Source organism: Strix uralensis, chromosome 3, assembly GCF_047716275.1.
Source record: "Strix uralensis isolate ZFMK-TIS-50842 chromosome 3, bStrUra1, whole genome shotgun sequence".
Taxonomy (NCBI): Eukaryota; Metazoa; Chordata; class Aves; order Strigiformes; family Strigidae; genus Strix; species Strix uralensis.
Window position 1 is genome coordinate 26326416 of NC_133974.1, and position 19236 is coordinate 26345651.

Below are 19236 nucleotides of genomic sequence, written 5' to 3' on the forward strand. Positions count from 1 at the left end.
TAATGCTATGTTTTGTGAAGGTTCATGATCTGTGTTACTAGGAGAGTCTAAGAAATTCTTTGTCATTCATGTTGTAAATGGATTTATTTTGAAATCCAGTCCCTCTGCTTATTACTTTTTTAAGAGCTGACAGTAGGGTAAGTTGGCACTTGACCCACATGGCTTAGAATGCCAATACTTGCTTAGACTTGATGAATTCCTATGACTCTTCTTTGGAAAGCCACAACAATAAATAATACTGGGCAAGGAATGCACGAGTATGCTCTTTTCAATTTTTATCATCCTAAAATCATTTAGAAATTTGAACTGGAACTTATCATTATTTCCAGTCCTAAATAAACTTAAGCCTTAGCTGAGTTAATTTTAGATATTTATGGTGAATGTGGGAGACAAGTATCTTAGTTGGTCATAAGACATAAACTAAGACCCATTATAGTGTAATTAATGTAGTTCAGAGTTAAGATGGGGAATCTGGACTATCATTTTGTTATTTGATGCAAAAATGATGAAGTTTAATTTAGATGAATGAGTTTTACTTGAGGTTTGAGGTGCTAGGTGCTTAATGCTGCTAAAAAAGCTGTTTATGTCATTATGAAACACACATGTGAAAAGTTCCTTAGATTTGATGTGCCTTTTTTCTTCAGTTTTGGAAGAAAAAAACTAAAAATGTTGTATGATGTCCTCTATTGACATTTTATTGTGTCTTTTTAAAAAACAAATGAGGGATGAAGATGAAAACGATTTCTTGCTTGATTCCTTGTTTGGTTTATCTTCACAAAAAGTTTAATTGTAACTAACTATTAAAACAAAAATGGACAAATATTTCTGAATAGAGGAACAGGTTGAAGATTATTTTGATGTTGTGAAATTACAAAGCCTGTTGACACTTGTCCTAGAGCGCATGACAAACAAGATACAATTGTTCTAACCATTAACAAGTTCTTTTTGAGAACTTGGTGGGCACATAAGCTTTCAGGAGACTTGAAGAAATAATGTTCTGAATAGCAAAAATTTGATATTTTTCCCTGCTGGAATAATAACTACAATAATAAAGTTATTCAATGTTCTGTGCATACAATGATGACAAATTCAGACTTACTTTCTTCATAGTTGGGATAAGCTTAATTGCAGTGATACTTCATTATCATTCTTAAAGTAGAACACTATGCTATAGATAAAATTTTTCAGATAAACATAATTGATTTGATTGAACAGAACTAGTTCAGTATGCCTAATGATTACTTTGCTTTTTAACTCAAAGGAAATATCAAGTGGAATTTGAAGATAATATTCTGGCTCAAAACTTCTCACTGATAAATGATCTGAATGAGTAGAAGAGAAGCTTAAATTGCAAATTGAAGTCACTGATTTGTTACAATACTTCAGAGTGCTATCAGAGTTGTTGATTTCGATACCAGTCATTGAGCAATGTTTTAGAAGAGATTTAGGGTATCTAATGGACCACAGTGGCATGAGTTAGCTGCATATTTGAATTAAATTTAGGGATAACTGCATGGAATTGCTTGAAAAAGTTCTGTCAACTTTATCTGAAATACCCTAGGAAAAGCTACTAAAGATGAAAACCCCTTACTTGTGACTGAGCAACTGCATTAAAAAAACAGTCAGGGAAAAACAAGCAATAGACAGCGAAGCTTGAGACCCACAAGATGGAAAAGCTGGAAAGTGTTTGAGAAGTCCTGATAGGAGAGAAAAAGGAGGAATTGGATTGCAAAGAATACTCCTTATTTATATAACACATAGATCCCCAAACTGATAATCAGAGATGATGGACATTGTCCCCTGTTTCTGCTTTCCTGTAAATCTGAAGAACAAATGAGAGTGAACCCTAGCTGAAACGAGGTCTGAGCATACAGGTCTTGAGACTTTCATTGCAAGTGGGTCAGGAGCTGCAGAGCTTGAGCATTCAGGCCAAGAGTGGCAAAAGGAATATTACACCACTTCTCACTGCTCCCTCCCCAAGCCACCCCTCCAAAAAAACCCAAACCAGTGGATCTTCCTTTTACAGTGACTGAAGTAACTTACTGGAAATAAGAGACATACCTAGCTTTACCCCCATCTGTTTGGGGTAAATGATCCTGACAACCTTTTCAGTCCTGTGTTGGGGTTTTTTTAAGATTCAAAATATATGTTTATAAATTGTTTTCCATGCAAAAGGAATTAAATTTCTTAGCTTTTTTTGATTGTGTGGCAAGATTTTTCTCCTCTGCTGTTTGCCATCAGTCTTGCTCAGTGATTGAAGATGATGGGCCTCAGTGCAATACTAAAATTGACATACTTAAGTAATTAATTCTCCCTTTTTTAAATGACACTTTCTATTTAAATATTGAGTTTAAATTAATGGGTATACCTGAAAGCCAGGTTTACTTGTATTACACAAGAATTACTGTAATACTGTGTAAATTCACATGAAAGGTGAAACTTCAGTGTGAAGTGATTAAATTTTCACTAGTTTTAAAGTTATAATTTTAAAATAACTAATTGGTAATGGGAAATGTATGTCACCATTTTTTGTGTTGTAATTTGTTGTTCAGTCATCTCAAGGATTAAGAGTTTAAGTAGCTGACGGAGGAAAAACAAATGATACGTAGTTATACATGCAGTCAGACTAGTAAATATGGATAGTACCCTTCAGTATTTTCCAAAAGTAATCAGAAGCTTATCTGGGAGGAGCTGAATTTAGGCCACTTTAATCACTAATTATTAAACTTTCTTTAACTGGTCTCATGCATTTCTTTGAAATGAAAAATTAACTCATGTCCTGAAGTAGACTCCATTGAATTAAATTTGGGAAAAATGATCTATTTAAATATTCAGTAATTAAGACTTCATTGATCAAAAGATCAAAGTTTTTCATCTTATGCAAGCAAGCTAATTTCTCAAATGTTCAAAAGCTTATTATTTAGTGTTTATAAAAGTCATCCTGACAGTGTTGAATTAAATATATGTTAATTCACAAAATACTTGATGAAAAATACTGCTTTTTTGGCAGCCACATTAGAGTACATTCTTATGCATGGTGCCTTTTTATAAATAATAGGACTGATATGCCTGCATCCACATGCAATCCTTGCCTGATAACAGCTTGCTAGATTTGCTTGCAAAGTGTTTGAAAACACATTTCAGACCTTTAGGTCATTTCAGATAAACATAGTGTGTGTATTGAAAGCATTGACATTTCAGTAAGAAAGGAAAGATCTAGCCACCATTGCTTCAAACTCTAATATCTCTGTATTCAGAGAAACTGCAGATTTTGTAATAAATAGCAATTTAGCTGATTCTCTACTTGTAGTTAATATATGGTTTTCAAAGTATTGGAAATCAGGAGTTTTACAGCTAATCCATTTACAAGATCAGATGCAAGATCAGAAAGACGAAGCCAGATGCTTGAGTGTCATGCTTTTTTCTGTAACTGAAATACAATGAAAAAATAACTGGTACAGATTATTCACTTAGGTATCTTAATTGTACATAGCTATACGTGCTATGATAAGTGGTGGCAGTTTCATTTCACAAGGTTGCATTTTTCATTTCAAGTTTCTAAATTTGGTTTCTAGGTGATGAAAATGAAGTTTCAGAGTGTCATGTTACTGATGGATCTTGCAAAGTTTTTAATGAACAAAAGAATAAGCACAATGGGGGGTTAAGAAAAACTAGAAGACTTCAAAAGGTGAGTTTAACTGGACATACTTTTGTTAAGCTCTTCCTTTTTCTTGAAGAATCACTGAGTGCCTTTGTATGTACAAAAAAAAAATGTATTTTCCATGGACTATTAATTTAAAAACTCTTCTGAATCTCACTTTCCTTGAAATGTGTTCAAAGACAATACATATAACCATGGAACTCAGCTTTCTGGTAACCTGTGGTGGCAAGGTCCATGCCAAGTTGATGTCGTAAAGGAGGTTGGTAAGCCAGCTCAAACTGGTTTAGTTGAAAAGCCGCTAAAGTAACCTGAAAAGATGCCTATCCTTTTTGGAGGAGTTACTAAATGGGGTAGAGTTTTTTGTTTTATAGTGGATCATACACCGTGGATGTTTCTGCAGGATAAAGATTTATGCAACATTTTCTTCTAGGTAAAGCTAAATTTCTTAACTTATTATGTGAGCTCAGTTTGAATGTAAAAAATGTGAGAGGATTGGGTCAGCACTGAATCTTTTTTAGGTGTTTTTCCCTTGTAAAAGTTTTTTCTAAGTAAATATAAAACTGATAGTGTTCTTTATATCAGTAAGTAGCAAGTCATACAATTAAAATGAGCACTGACTTGTTTTGAGAATGGGAAGTCCTAAAGCAGTAAAAGATGTCTGAGGTAAGTAATTATATGAAATAAATTCGACAGATGTTCATTGGTAGCTATAGATGGAGTTTCAAAGAGATTGATCACAGATTTTGATCCTCCTTTATGCAAAAGTTCAGAGCAGGTGCAATTACTAGGCTGTTCATCCTTTTATACATCTTGAAGAATGGGATATTAATCTCCATTAACAAGTGATCTTCTCTGAGTTAAAATTATTATATGACTTCTTGCCTGCATCTTACTGATGGTTACTTTTCTTGAGTATTTTTTCACTTTGTTTTCCTAAATATATACATCTATATTATTTGTATAACTAATAACTGTATTATGTGGAACGTATAAATCAACTTCACTCTAGATCCATGTCCTACAGAAACATAAGATAGCCTACTTTTTAGACTAATGCATCTATCCAGAACAGTTTCATTTCCTCACACAGAAATCTGACTAAAGCTGCTAAATGTATATCCACATACTACAGTCAATGGCTCTTCCTAAGGCTGTCTGCAGAAATGGTGCTTGGAGATTTATCAGATTTGTTGGTACTGATTCCTTCTCCTGTGTAATTACACTACTAGAGCATTATACAGTAGTGGTAGTTTTGATTCATTTCTCTTAAGATCCCAACATAACTATTATATGCTGAAGAGAAACAGAAAACTATATGAAGTTCTTTTTTATTGGTCCCATTTTTCAGACCTGGTCTTGCAGTCAAAGGTGGTGTCTTTGGATGGTTCTGCTTGGTGTCTGCTTGCAAAGCGTGTTCTGCGAGGTGTTTAACAGTAGCAAAAGCTAAGTAGTAGCTGGAGAAAATACCTATTTCAGTGTTTTGAGATGGCTTCTTTCATCCATCCATTTCAGCCATGTGATAATACAATTTGACTCAAATACCAGTAAAATAGCAGCACATACTTTTTTTCCTGTCATATATTCTTTGTTTAATAATTTTAAAGGTTTCCAGTTGCATTTTGACTGTGCAAATTCATATAGAGACAATGTTGGAGTTTTTTGATTGAAAAGTAAAAAGGACTTCACAAAAAGATTTTATGTGGTTTAACGAGACAGTCTGATAACCAGAAACACCAGAAAGTTTTACTTCATGTTCTCCTCAAGCAATTGTCTGTTAATATATATTAAATGTTTATGAATGGCTATTTAAGATCTATTTTCCACTGCTTTTATGCATACATACATGCAAAATTTATAAAGCCAGTGTTGGAGATCTGTAGGAAATTTAGTGAAGCAATTTTAAGAGGATATTGTTTTGAACAAAATTAGACTGTCTAAATTTTTATAAAGAATTAAGTTGTAAAACTTCTCTAGTGCCAGTCACAATATGTTGTTGAAGCTTTTTAAAAACAACTAAACACTCTACAAATTTTTAATAAAAACTTTTTTCAATGGCTGCAGTTTAAACATTGCAACATTTTGCTAATGTTTGACAATGTGAACGTGAAGTTAGAAAATTTTAGTTTGCTTCCTTTGCCCAAAGCAAAAAGTATATGAGAAATAGCACAAATATTTTTTAAAAAAATGATTTTATTGAGACATAGTAGTATGAAGAATTTCCTAACGTTTATTTAAATCTTAAAGTTTATGTTAAAAATACAAGTGCAAAAGAAATGCCATTTCCTAGCTATTTTAATGGACTGTTTCCAGAAATGTGACTATTATGAATCTCCAGACCTTTTATATCTAAAAAAGAAAAAAACCTCAAACCCTTTAAATTATTCTAGAGGATATGCAGTTCTGTACTGAATAGTTCCAGTATGAGGCTTCAGTTCATAGTGCTGCTTTTCTGGGAATCTGTTATAAGTATAATCTGTTACATTTGTTACTTAGCTATAAGTCTCTTAATTTTGAAGGCAATATCAATTGCAGTTAGGGTTTTTTTTTCATAGAAAAAGAGTTTGTAATCTAATATCTCTTTAAAAACATTTTAGATGTTTGCTGCATGTAATTCCTAGACAATGAAACTTTTTAGAGTACTTTAGTTATAACTCATTCACTACTCATTCACAGTGTATATACACTGAACACTGTGTAACTCATTTGCTATAGTGAATGCATGTCAGTAGGCATTTAGAGTTCACTATGTGATGGTAAATATTTAAAAAGCCATACAAAAATATCTTTAGGAAATATGACCAGACCCAAGTGTTACCATTACATCCATGGTTATTTCATTTTGTTATTTGTAGTTTCTTTAATTTAATATAAATCAAGCTGTAGATAACGTATGCTCTGTTGTGCTATCGTGTTATGCATTTGTTTTCTTCAAAACCTCATGCAGATTGAGTTTCTTGTATTTTGTCTTAGCTGAAGTTAAAATCAAGAATGATTTTGTTTAGGTGCTTTTATATCACAATTTAAGATTACAAGTACTCATATTTTCTTTATCTACATTATTTATATATGCATGCTTATTGTACTCTTAACATGGAAGAGTTCTAATCAAAGTTATCTAAAATTGTACTGTCAAGTAACAAAAACCATGAAGACAGAACAGTTTATAATGGCAGGTGAAGGCATGTTGGGGGAAGATTTTTCAGTAATCTTTAATGGCTTCAGGAACAAACTTTCTAGATTTCAAAAACACCACCACCCCAAAAAACCCAGGACTTTTGGTGTGTTGTACATATTCAAATGCAGCGCATGAAGACAGATTTATAAACCTGGCTGTAAGTTTGAACTTCTTAGTTTAGAGACACGACAACACATAATTGAGGATAGTTCCAGATTCTTCTTATGCAGAGTTGGTAAGGATAAACAAGGTGGATTAATGCCTATGAATGTCAGCAGGTGGCTTCCCTGGTCTAGAAATCTAAATTGATGATACTGGATTGCAGGGATAAAATAAACCCTTTATGCATTGTGATGCAGTTTTCAGTTATTCCATGGAATTGAATACATAGTTCTTTGTTGCTTTGCATAGGGAGGGCAAAGTGAAAGAACTAAAAATCATAAAGACAAAAATGCATTCAAACAAGTTAGTTACAGTGGTGTTAATCTGTTGGTATGAGTGCTCATTTCATTGCTTAATGTCACAAAAATGTTTACATTTATCACAATACCTGTTGCATGTCACAAATGTAAACATTTTGTACTTTAAACAGATCAGGGAAAGGCTTGTGAATAACCAGGTAACTGCCATTTTTATTCAAACAAAAAGTTGTTTCATAATTTAGAGGGACATGAGAGGTGATAGATATCTTTTAAAGGATCTAACAGTATTACATCACTAGAAATGCAATTGGAATAAATTTTACACTCAAAAACCCTTAAAATACTGTCTTCTCACTGAATAGAAGAAACCCTTCAACCATGTGAAAAAAAGTTAAGCATCATGAGCGATAATTAAAACCATATTTTCACAGAGGAGACAGTATGGACTTAACTGAAATTCCTTCAGTTTTGTTTTTAAACAGATTCATCTTGGCTTGTATTTCTGTAGCTGTTGGATTTGGGTAAAGGTAAAGTTATCAACAATGAACTTAAGAGATTTTTGAGAGAAGAGAAATTTTTTTGCAAAGAATGTAAGGCTCATGGTGTGGAACGATTAGTATGAAGCAGGTCACAGTTAGATCCTGTTATTAAAATCCTTCTTTTTGAAAATATTTTATTGATGGCAAAACAAAATTTAATATCCTGAAAAATCTGTAACTATAAAACATGAAGCATCTTACCAGACATTCAGGAAAACTTCATGTCTGTATTTGATGTGTGCATTTGTAGACTGTCTTAAAGAGATTGTATCAGTTTAGAGGGCAACATCTTTTTATATTTTCCTTCCAATTTTGATTTTGTAGTTGCTTTGAATAGGTACATGCATTTTAAACACTGATACTTTGAAATGTTACTGACTTCGAGTTGCAAATGAATATTAAACTAGTGTGAATTGCACAAGGTGGAAGCATGCAAGCTCATTTACAGTTGTGAAGAGACTGGAACTACCTACACATTTATGGTTTCGGGAAAATGATGTGATGGGGGGGGGGGGGTGGACAAGTGGTCATTGAAAATTATTCAAATTGATTGCTCCTGGGTGTAGTGATGAGTGACTAAAGCCACAAAGTGTAAGAGTGCTTGCATGGTACCATCGAGAAACTTTTATGGTATTGACTGTCTTGTCCCACGTGGTGGGTTACAAGGGGGGTGAATCTTTTGAATTCCCCAAGTGCCAGTGGAAGAGCCTGTCCCTGCTTGGCAGAGCCACAGGGCGCGCTGAGTCACGACAATGACTCAGAGGAAGAATTGTGCTGGTGACTTTATTAACTGACCACTTTGGTGAATGAATGGAGACAATTTGGCAACAATGAACTGATAACCGTCCGGGCAACGGATAAAGGCACTTTGGCGATGAGGCTATTTTCCTAATAACCCATCAATGATCAACTGATTGCGATTCAACTCCTACAAAACTTAAACACATGAATATATGTAAGAGAGAGAGAGCAGAAAGAGGAAAGAGAAAAGAGAGGAAGAGGGGATAGGAAAAGGGGAAATCACCAACCTTGGATCCCACGTTGTCACAGAGTAGCCAGCTTGGTCCGTAGGTGGTGGGTTGACCAAGACACACGTGAGGTGTTGCCTTTATATAGTCCTTCTTACACATACGCAGTAGGTTGTTCCAGAAGGTTCTCATTTTTTCTGGCTTGTACCTGCGCAGTTAGGCAAGTTCTGTCTCTGGGCAACAACAGGAGGGAGGGGGAGAGAAACGGCCCACCACCCCACCTCTGCAGAGCTTCCTTTGCTTCCCCCCCACAGGGCATCCCACTCGAGTTGTTTGAAACATCCTCTTTGCAAACAGTTTCTTGTTTATGAACAGTTTGTGACACCACCCTGTGGCTCAAACAATGAGAGTCAGTGGAGTGTCTTCAAGGTTGTCATCTAGGTCAGTGGAGTGTTTTCAATGTCGTCTTCTAGGTTGGTGATACGAACATAGCGGACAGCAGGAGAAAAGAGAGAGTATCAGCGAGTAGACGGGTAATCAATCATACATCAGATAATAGCTATGCCAATTATCAAGAACAAAAATCCAACCAATAAAGTTATTCCAATTTATGCTAACAACTTCCCGCACCCCGTGAGTCCCCAGGACTACAGGAGCGAGGTGAACCAAGATTCAGTGAACCAGTGCTTTGGCTGGAATTACTGGAATATTTTGGCAGTTTGATTGGCACTTTCTTTCATTTTTGGCCTGCGTTTCCTTTACACAGGTACTGGTATTATGGATAGTTACACAACATTCTCCATCAGTTAGATTTAACATACCACATACTCCTTGCTCTTTTAACAATATCATATCTAATGCTAGACAATTTTGAAATGTCATCTTTGATACTTGTTGGACTTGTAAATTCAGTTCTCCTAAAACATACCTTGTCTAGTTACTTAGAAGGTGTACTTGCCAGGTGATGTTTTCTAGAACAAATTGATGTCACATCAGGATTACAGATGGAGTAGAGATGTTTTCTGTTAGAGCATCCTCATGCTAGTCCCAGAGAAGCTGGGTATATACTAGTTTTACAAGTCCAGGTATCGTTATAATCCATAAAATATACTTCAGGTTTTGCAGTGAGTGGCAGGCTCTTTGAAGGGTAGTGTGTATGGGGTATACAACAATATTTACTCCTGTTACAATCTTTAGTTTTATTATAAATTTTATTACACAGTCTATCTTGATTTTTATATCCACTAGAACAGTAACTCCAACAAGTACACATGTCCCTTATCTCTCCAAGATAAGATGGATTGTTTCCGTATTATTTTTCCAGCTTCTTGTAGGGCTAGGGCTACTACAAATAGAACTTTTTCCCAGGTGGAATACCGTTTTTCTGCATCCTTAAAACTACGTGAAAAGAACCCAGCGGGGCAAATGGGGCCCTCTGGTCCCTTTTGCCATATATGTATAGATGCTCCATGGATTGCAAAACCCCATTCAATTTGAAGTGGGTCTATGGGGTGAATCGGGCCCAGGGCCTGATATACTTCTGCCTCATGCCTCAAACACTAATAACTTTAGGGCCTCCTTGTGAACAGAGGTCCAATCCCAAGCAGCTCATTTATGTACTAGGACAAATGTCTGGATGTGTGATTTTATGCATATCTGATTTTATCCTAGAATGTTTCTTGTTTACAAGATGTCTGATTTTGCATGAAGTAATCCTGAAAGTGTCTGAGCAACTCTAGCTGATGACAACTGCATAGTTGATGCAAGTTTAACTGTAGTTATCTAGCTGACTCAACATGAAGTTGAAGAAACAAATTTTTGGGAAACCAGCTTTTGAGCAGACTGCATTGTGGGACAGGTAACTCTGAAAGTGTTCGTGATAAAAGGATCTAATGTTATACATCCCTGCAGAAAATTTGCTTCCTTGGAGTGTCTGAAATATGCCACTGAATGGGACACTGAAATCCAACAAGAAGGTTTATTTTTACTAGCAAGACACGGCTTATGCTACTGCTATATCCAAAATGTAGCTGTGGTCATTTGTTTGTTCCAAATGTCCAAGTTTTGTAATAATATTTGCATTTGAGAACAAAATGACATATCAATAAGTAGAGTTAGTATTTTTTTCATATAAATGGAATATACAGAGACTTATTTGATAAAATATTTATTCTGGTATAAAGTTAAGTAATGAAAAAAATCAAAGAACTTCATATTAGCCTAATGGATTTTAAAAATATTGAATGCTATAAGAGTGATATATAAGAAAAACTAAAATTAGTATCAGCAAGGCTAATATGATATGGATAAAATTACTGAAAAATATTCTTAGTAATATTTGAAAAGCAGAGTCTCAAAATACTGCCTGTGACTTGGTACTTACTGGTCATGCTGATGCTTTTTAGAGGATAGCACTGTAAAGGATGTCTATGTATCCCATGGTTTGAGACAGTTTTATAAATTCTGCTGTATGTTTAATCTCATGAGTATTTTCACTCAACCTTTACAAGGCAGTTCGGGTTCTGGACTTTGTCCAGCTAGTGAATTTGTTCCTCATACTTCTCCCACACCTAGTTGAGGGCTTCTGGAACAGAAACCATATTCCTGGCATCTGCTGTTACATCTTACAGTGGATGCTTTGGGCCATGTCCTAATGGTAACAGCTTCATTAACACCACTTAGGGTGCTACCATTCCTACCAGGAAAATCTCCTGTAGATGGACCTAGTGGGGTAATTCATGGCCTTGGGTCCCTAGAAATTATTCTCTTTATGATAGGTTTCACGCTGGCTGTTCTGGGCTACCTACTGAAGTGCTGTCATCTATTTCTTAACTTGAAAAAAAAGTGGCTTTTCAAGTCAGTACCTTTCTATGGCAAAAGGTACAACTTCCTCTCAAGTTTAGGGTGTTTCCTGTTGTCCCGGGGACACTTGCAGCTGCTGTTCACACTCTTGTATGGATTGCTGTTTGGAATACTGGAAACATGTGCCATGACAGTGATAGCAGGTGGTTGACTTTGCAGTTTGTCATCTTAGCAGGCAGGGTAGGTAAGATCGAGGAGTTGAATTCACCCAAGTTTTTATATAAAATTGTCACCAAATTTCTGTTCGGTCAACAGATTAACAGATTGGTTCTTTTTCAGAACCTTATTCAAGAAATAGAGGCCTAAGTATATGGAGAGTTTCTGTCTGCATAGAATTAAGAAAAAAAACTTCACTGTTACACCCACACACAGACACGAAGATGGTGATTTTTTGGTCCAAAGTCTGTTTAGGAGGTCTTACATATAAAGTCAGAACATATTTTTTTATTATTACTTTTAGGCAAGTAGGAATATGCTTGAGAGCTATCCATGCTAAAGAGTAGATAGGGATAAGCACAGAGAATAAAATCCTAGAATCCCAAGTTATTCGAAGTACATCTATACCATCTCCATCCTTTTATTTAAAAGTCTATTGCATTCTTGGATTTGATGGTGGATGGAACTTTTTCTGGCTTAGACCATGAGGGGAACAGTACATAAACATTGTGTAAGAGCATACAGTCAGTACTTGAGACACACATACCTCACTGCTGAAGATACGTATGTATGCTGTAACTTAACTCGAGTTACTGGTAGATCACAATTCTTTTCTACACTGTTACATTTAACACTGAGGTCATAATTGTCATGCCAGAAAACCAAACAATCCACTGGACTGCAACTGGGTTGGGAAAGACTCAGTGTAAAACTGAAACTATTTTCCCTCTTGACATCAGAAACTACCAGGAGGAAAAGCAACTGCTGGTTAGATCCTCTCTTTTGGGGGAAATTTAACTCTTGGAAGAATCAACAGCTTACATAAACCTACTGGTATCTGGCATGACTCTACAGGCCAGAAATCTTTTAGTTGATGGAACTGCTTTCTAAATTATAGCCTTACAGCTCTTGAAAATTGTTAAAAATTAATCTGAACAAAAGACTTCCTAAACTCCTTTTCATCAGCATTTGACATGTCTTTCTTAAATTTTTTTAATAATTTAACAAATACTACCATTCTTTTTTACATTAAAATTAAACATTTTATGGATTAGTGGTGTGATCTTTCCAGAATTGAATTATGAGCTCACAAACAAACCTTGCACTTCATTGCTTGTTAATAGATGTATTACTTCCTACTAGTATGAAGAACCAGAAGTGCTGAAAACAGTGGCTGTTGATCACAGTACAGAAAATTTTTTTTGAAAGATTGGTGTGCATGTATGATTAGGATCTTGAAGGATTATAAATTAAAAATTTTTAAAAAGTGGGGTTTTTTTTTAATTATTGTTCTACCTTTCATAATATTGCTGTTGCACCTCAAAGCCTGAAAAGTATTGTTTGGTTGTTTACCACATTGTCTGGAGAGCAGTAAAGCTTTAACTCAGGTTGTTGACTATCATCAAGTGGATTGCAATCTTGTCAGCAGAGTATTTACTGAAGTTTACAGTCTTGTATCTTAACACAAACTTAACATAAATCCGAGTTTTACTTTTTTGGGCTGCAAACGTGTTCAGAAGTATCTTCACCTGAAATTACACTCATTCCTGCATAGTTGGCAATCTCAAGGAGACTTCAACTATCCAAATTAACCTCACAGTGTTAATAGTTGTGCAAGCCCAGTATTTAACAGTTGGGGTGATGCAAAATGCTTCTTTCCCTCTTAAAATGGTTTCACCCCTACAGCCTGCACAATGGAAATGTGTCTCTTTGTGTCAGTTGCTTCTGCCCAATGTGTGACCCATTGTGAGTAGTGTTAACTGAGCCACTGATGTCTGCAATGAAGTAGCTAAGGCAGATGTCATTTCTAATGAACCTTCCATGATGGGTGGCAGCCACCATTGCCAAAAATGGAATGGATGGCTGATGAGGGCTTAAAAATCAAACCGTTAATTTCACTGAAGCTAATCTACTGTTGCCCACTAACCTTGTGGCTTAGTTTTTATTTCACAGGTAGGGCATAGGGTATCTCAGCTGTAGCTTTATGTTGCTCTGCTTTTAGTTGGTCATAAGTCAGCTGTCCAAAGAAATTGTTCACATCATTGGATCATTATGAAAGCAAAACCAGTGTTTAATATCTGAACAGATGAAACAGATTCACTCTTAAATCATGCTTAATTTTTTTGTTAAAATTATACACAGAAGGGTGCAAACTATTTTTGTTAACCTTGGTGAAGCTGGGGAGTGGGGGAAAGAAGTTCATGTTGCTTAAAATTTCAGCAGAAAAAAATTAACTGTGCCTGACTTCCTCACAGATCATTTGGGAAGGTGAGTATACATTGGGTGTTATTTGGTGCTAATGACAAAATTAATTTATGCCCTAGTTGGTCTTTAAAATATTTCTGCTTGCATGTATTAGTTTTCCCCATAACACAGTGTTGCCCCATGATAGCCCTTGTTCCTCTTTCTCCTGTCTTATTACTTCTTTGGGGTGAGAGTGTCTTTCCTTCACCTGAGCTTTCATTTACTATTAGAATCTAAACTATAAAGTAGCTTTCTCCTCCCCTTAGCATACCAATTCTTGAGATTCACTTTTGTTATATTGGCAGTGTCTCCATCTGTGTCTCCTCAGGTTTCACATTGTATGGTCTAGAGGTAAAACTTTCCTAGTAAAAGGCAGTTGAGAACTGGGCTGCTTCTCTTCCTGAGTGATGCTGACTGGGAAGCCAACCCCTATTTTGTACCTGTTGGAAAGGCTTGGGCTTCCCATCAGAATGGGAACCTCTGCTGTCTGTGCTCGCAGAAATGATAATCATGTTTGTTGGCTTTTTTTCATGTCATATTGATTGACTCAGAAATTTTTGATTGCAGTCAAAGGGGTGAGAAGGAGCACCTGCTCTCCCCTTAATCTTTGTCTGTCCTACCAGAAAAAATCAGTCTCTAGTTTTGCTAATGATCACAGCCAGACGTTGTGAAAGCTGTCCCTTGCTACAGAGTTTTGTATCCCCCTAGGTTGATTTTTTTTTTTTTTTACTATAGTTCTTAACTGTTGTGGTTGCATGTGGAAAACTGACAGTAAGTTGTAAACTGTGACACTACTAGTCTGAAAAATCTGAAGCTATTCACCATCCTTAATCTTGCCAACAGAAGTTCTAGGGGTTTCTGTGTCTGTGGTTACAGGATTTCTCATTTTTTTTCATCTTTGGCAGTGAAGGAAAGCTGATGCTCAGGCACCTGTCATGTAATCTTATTTTTCTTTCTTCTTATAGCCTGCTTTGTTTTTTCATCTTTCCCCATGGTAGTATTGATTTAGATAAGATGGGTGCATTTTTCACATCCTTCTAGGACCAAAGCAGAGGTACTATATTTGGTCAGGAAATTACAGTCGAAATTGAGTTTGCAGCCAGAGGAAACTGGAAAAATACCAGTATCAAAGGACTGATAAGAGGAGAAAGGCCAGCCAGAAAGTAAATAACAGCTTTGAATAATTGCTCTTTAAAACTACTGAATAGTAATCATTTATTACAATTACCAATTATTTTCAGCTATGAGCCACAATTACTTGAATAGAATAAATTAATGTAGAACAATTTATAGATTGTTTCTAAAAACAGCCTTAAAGTTTTGAATCCTCGTTACAACCTTTCTAGATAAAAGCAGAGTGCAATTAACCTGATTCTTGAATATTCTCATGCTACACGTGGCTCTGTTTTTTGGCTCATGTACTAGTAGGACTGAAGATTGTTACTTCTGAAATACAGCTGTAAAGATCAAAAGTGAGTATACGAGTTCTGAACCAATTTCAGAACCATTTGATGGACTTGCAATAGCCAGAGAAAAAAGGGATTGGAAGAATACAAAACAGGTAGCATAATAATCTTGTACTCTCCCTTATGCTTTATTTGCACATGCATGCATTACTTTCCCCTGCCTCCTTCCCGTTTCCAAAAAAGTCATTTATCCCTGGTATATTGGCCAAACCACATAGGGTAAGTAATGAGTCCTGAAGGTGAAGGTCTTATTTTACTCCATCACAACATATGTCTGAGTTTGAAAGTACACTGAAGATTATTTCTTTCAGAACTTCAGTCAGCTTTAAGGCATAAGAGGAGAATTTGGACTAAGTAATACAGACTTCAAAAGTGATATTTATTGATTGAAATCCTTTCTTGAAAAATATCTGGGTTCTTGACCCAAAGACAAAATAAGATCTAGTATACTTAGGCAGGAATTTAATGAGTCACAAATGTAAAACTATTTCTATCAAGTCAATTCTTAGCATGAATGCACTTTATTCTTGAGAACTGGCCTGGAAAAACATATTTTATGGTCACATTTAAATTCATTTGTCACTTATGAAAAACAACTCATGACATTCTCAGGGAAACAAAATTTGAGTTCACTTTCTTGAAAAGCAGGTTGTACAAAACAAGACTATTCTCTTATTGTCCTTCAGCTTCAAGAAACACCTGCTCAAACTTAGAAGAAAGAAGAATACATTTTGAGGTTGGATGCCTCTTTTGTGTTATAAGTCAGTTAACATACAGGAAGTATCACATCGTATTTTAAGTACTGGGAAGATTTACAAATACTATTTCCTTTGAGCTACTGAAAGGCGTGTTTTATATTTCAGATGACTTATAAAAATCTTGTTGGCACACTGTAAAGAAATACTTAATGCAACTGTGCTCCTAAGAAATACGTAAAGGAAAGCTGAAGCATGTAGTTTATAATACAGCCTGTATTCCAGACCTAAAAAATAATTCAGAAAGAAGTATGTTCTGATTTAGAGTACAGATATACAGCTTTTCAGGATTCAGAGGTTAATGATAAATAAAAGGGCCAGTTAATACCACCTTTTCCAGTGTTTTATTAATAATAATCCTGCTACAAATGTGCATTAGAACTCATAACGATACTCACCAGATGTCTTTTTGCTGCTCAGAAAAAAAAATGCTAACTCAAAAACTTTTGCAATAAAAGCAACATGTAAAATAAAACAGACACAAAGAGCATAGAAGAAAAACTGCATAGCAAGTGGGGGAAGCAATTAACTTGAAATATGTACAACTGAAAATTAAAACATAGTTTGGCTAAGTTTTCTCCTTGGTAACTGTAATTAAAGAGGACTGCTTGTCTTACTGAAGCAATAAAACAAAATGTTGTCTGCTTAGCAAATGAACTCTAACTTGCAAAAATATGCAGTTCTGAATTAAGATTAAATAATAGTTTGTAAGAAATTAAATTTATTTAAATTTCTACCTTTTGTATGCATCCTCTGCGTTCTTGAGTCTTTGAATCGCTTTGAGGTACACTGACATTTGCCCAGAATACTCACTGTTCCATCTTCTACGCTATGTTTTTGTAGCATAAAAACTACAATTCAAAAGCTGACTGCAGGGTAATGTCAGGACAGGCTGCAGGTTTCCTAATTTAGGTGGATCCAGTATTTTCACTCCCCTATAGATAAGGTATTAAGGAACTGTTAACAAACATTTCTGCTCTGAAGCTGAAGCAGCCAGCTGCAGGATCTCGAGCTGCTCTGGCCTTGGTTTATAGTAATGTTTTTTTTTTTAACCCAAGTTTGGCAAAAGTGGTGGTCTGATTAGTAGTACTTTCGTGACATTTCATTTATAAAAAGTTGTAAAGATGGGTATTATTCTGCACATTCTGAACAGGCACATCAGGATCTGACTTTGGAGCTAGTAGTATACAAGGGCCCTCAGAACCTAGTGCAATTCTTTTGTGTGGATTTACCTCCAGACTTTTACCCAAAGAGATTCATTCTGATGGCAGTGAGGTTTGGCTTGAGATACTGAAGGAGAACATCATGACCATGTTGAAGCATACATATTTGACATAGATGAGTTTTCAGCCCAGAAAGATTGGATAGAGAAAAGTTTGCTTTTAAGACATGTCTTATGCCTTCCTAGGCTGTCACATCCCAGGATCCTTTAATGTTCAGGAGTTTATGCAAATCCAACAACATGTATTAAGACAGTATGAGCTACGCCTTCACAATTGTATAATGTGGCCCCACATCAGATTTCAATCACCTGACCTAACCTGCTCAGTAGAGTGCCTAATAGTGCAGTCCTCCTGCCATGAGAACCCTTACTCAATGTCTTACTACATGTCTTTTTGAGTGTATATACTCAAAATTTTGCGGTTCTATTATTTAATACTAATTATATTGTTATGATATATATATTTAATATATATAGTTGCATTGTTGTTATTTTTGCTCAAACTCTTTGAGTATAAAAGTCAAATGTAGAATTGAAACTGTGAAGTTCTTGGAACTTCCAAGAGCAATTAAACGTGACAGTTTATTTGGAGTTGAAAGTAATGCAGTACAAAGTCCTTTGGCTAAGAATACAACAAATTTTGATTACAGGTAAGTGCATATTATCTTCTCTTCAGTTGCCAGGCTAGCAGTAGGCTAAGGCATCACCAGTAAGAACTGCAGGCAACAAGTTAGAATTTGGAAATTTACATTTCCAGAAATACTGCATAGAGTTTCTCTCAAATAAATATTTCAATATAACAGTGTCATCCTTTCCTCATTTGAAGTGTTATTCCATTTTATTATGGATTGTTTTTACATTTTCTCATTGTATGACATTTCAGTTCTGAAGTATTGTATAGGTTACATAAGGTTGTCTGAGTGCATGTTTGTCATGAATTTAAAAAATGATTGAATATGTTACATGTTGCTTCTGAAGACTTAAATAGTATCTGAGTATTATGTTTTTCAAATTTACCCAACCACAGAATGAGATGATCATGTGTATGTTGAAAAGACTACTACTTATGTTATCTTTAATATCTAGCTTGTCAATGGTATCTAAACTGTGTTTTATGCAAAGATTGTTTATATTAATGAACAGTCATGGTGCACACTGTTAGTCTAGTCTGTAGTCTACAGAGATAATTCCAAGAAACTCCATTCTTAAATGTGACAAATTGCTTGAACACTTAATGGAGAACAGTTCTGTACTGATAAGAGAGAACAGATGGAGTTGCATCAGAGTATATCTCTTCTGTTCTGTGATTCATTACTGGGTAAAATGAGTTGTCCTCAAGTCTTTTTTGGCCTGTGCTACCAGCTGTAATCCAATTCAAAATATTTTTGTGGTCTCAGCTCAGTGCATTACTGAAAGGAAAATGAATTTTAGCAGAGACTTCGGGAGCTTACCGCTTGTGGCTGTGGTAATATATTGGGGGGGCAGAAATGGGAATGATTATTTCTTATGGAGCAGTAGTTATCTAGAGAAATAATTTGAAATTCCTATATTGATTTTGAAAATTAGGAAGAATTGTTTGAAATCATTGTATAAAAATCAGGTGATCTACTTTTTCTACAAAATTAAAATGCTTATGTATATGTACTTGTAGCTACAACTAATTCTAGCTAAGATTTTCAAAACCTCTTGTTACATGTATTTTTGATGACTGTATTATGTTCAGTTATGTATTTCTCTGATACTGCTAAAATTCATGTTCTGTGCTA

General features: G+C 35.3%; 1 protein-coding gene across 2 annotated transcripts in view; it reads left to right on the forward strand.

Annotated features, from left to right (window-relative positions):
* MCPH1 (microcephalin 1) overlaps positions 1–19236 on the forward strand; it is a 134498-nt gene that overhangs the window by 21577 nt on the left and 93685 nt on the right. For both annotated transcript variants that reach the window (XM_074861695.1, XM_074861696.1), the window contains one exon: positions 3576–3688. In XM_074861695.1, coding sequence (XP_074717796.1) covers positions 3576–3688 — 113 coding nt within the window. The remainder of the gene's footprint in view (positions 1–3575; positions 3689–19236) is intronic.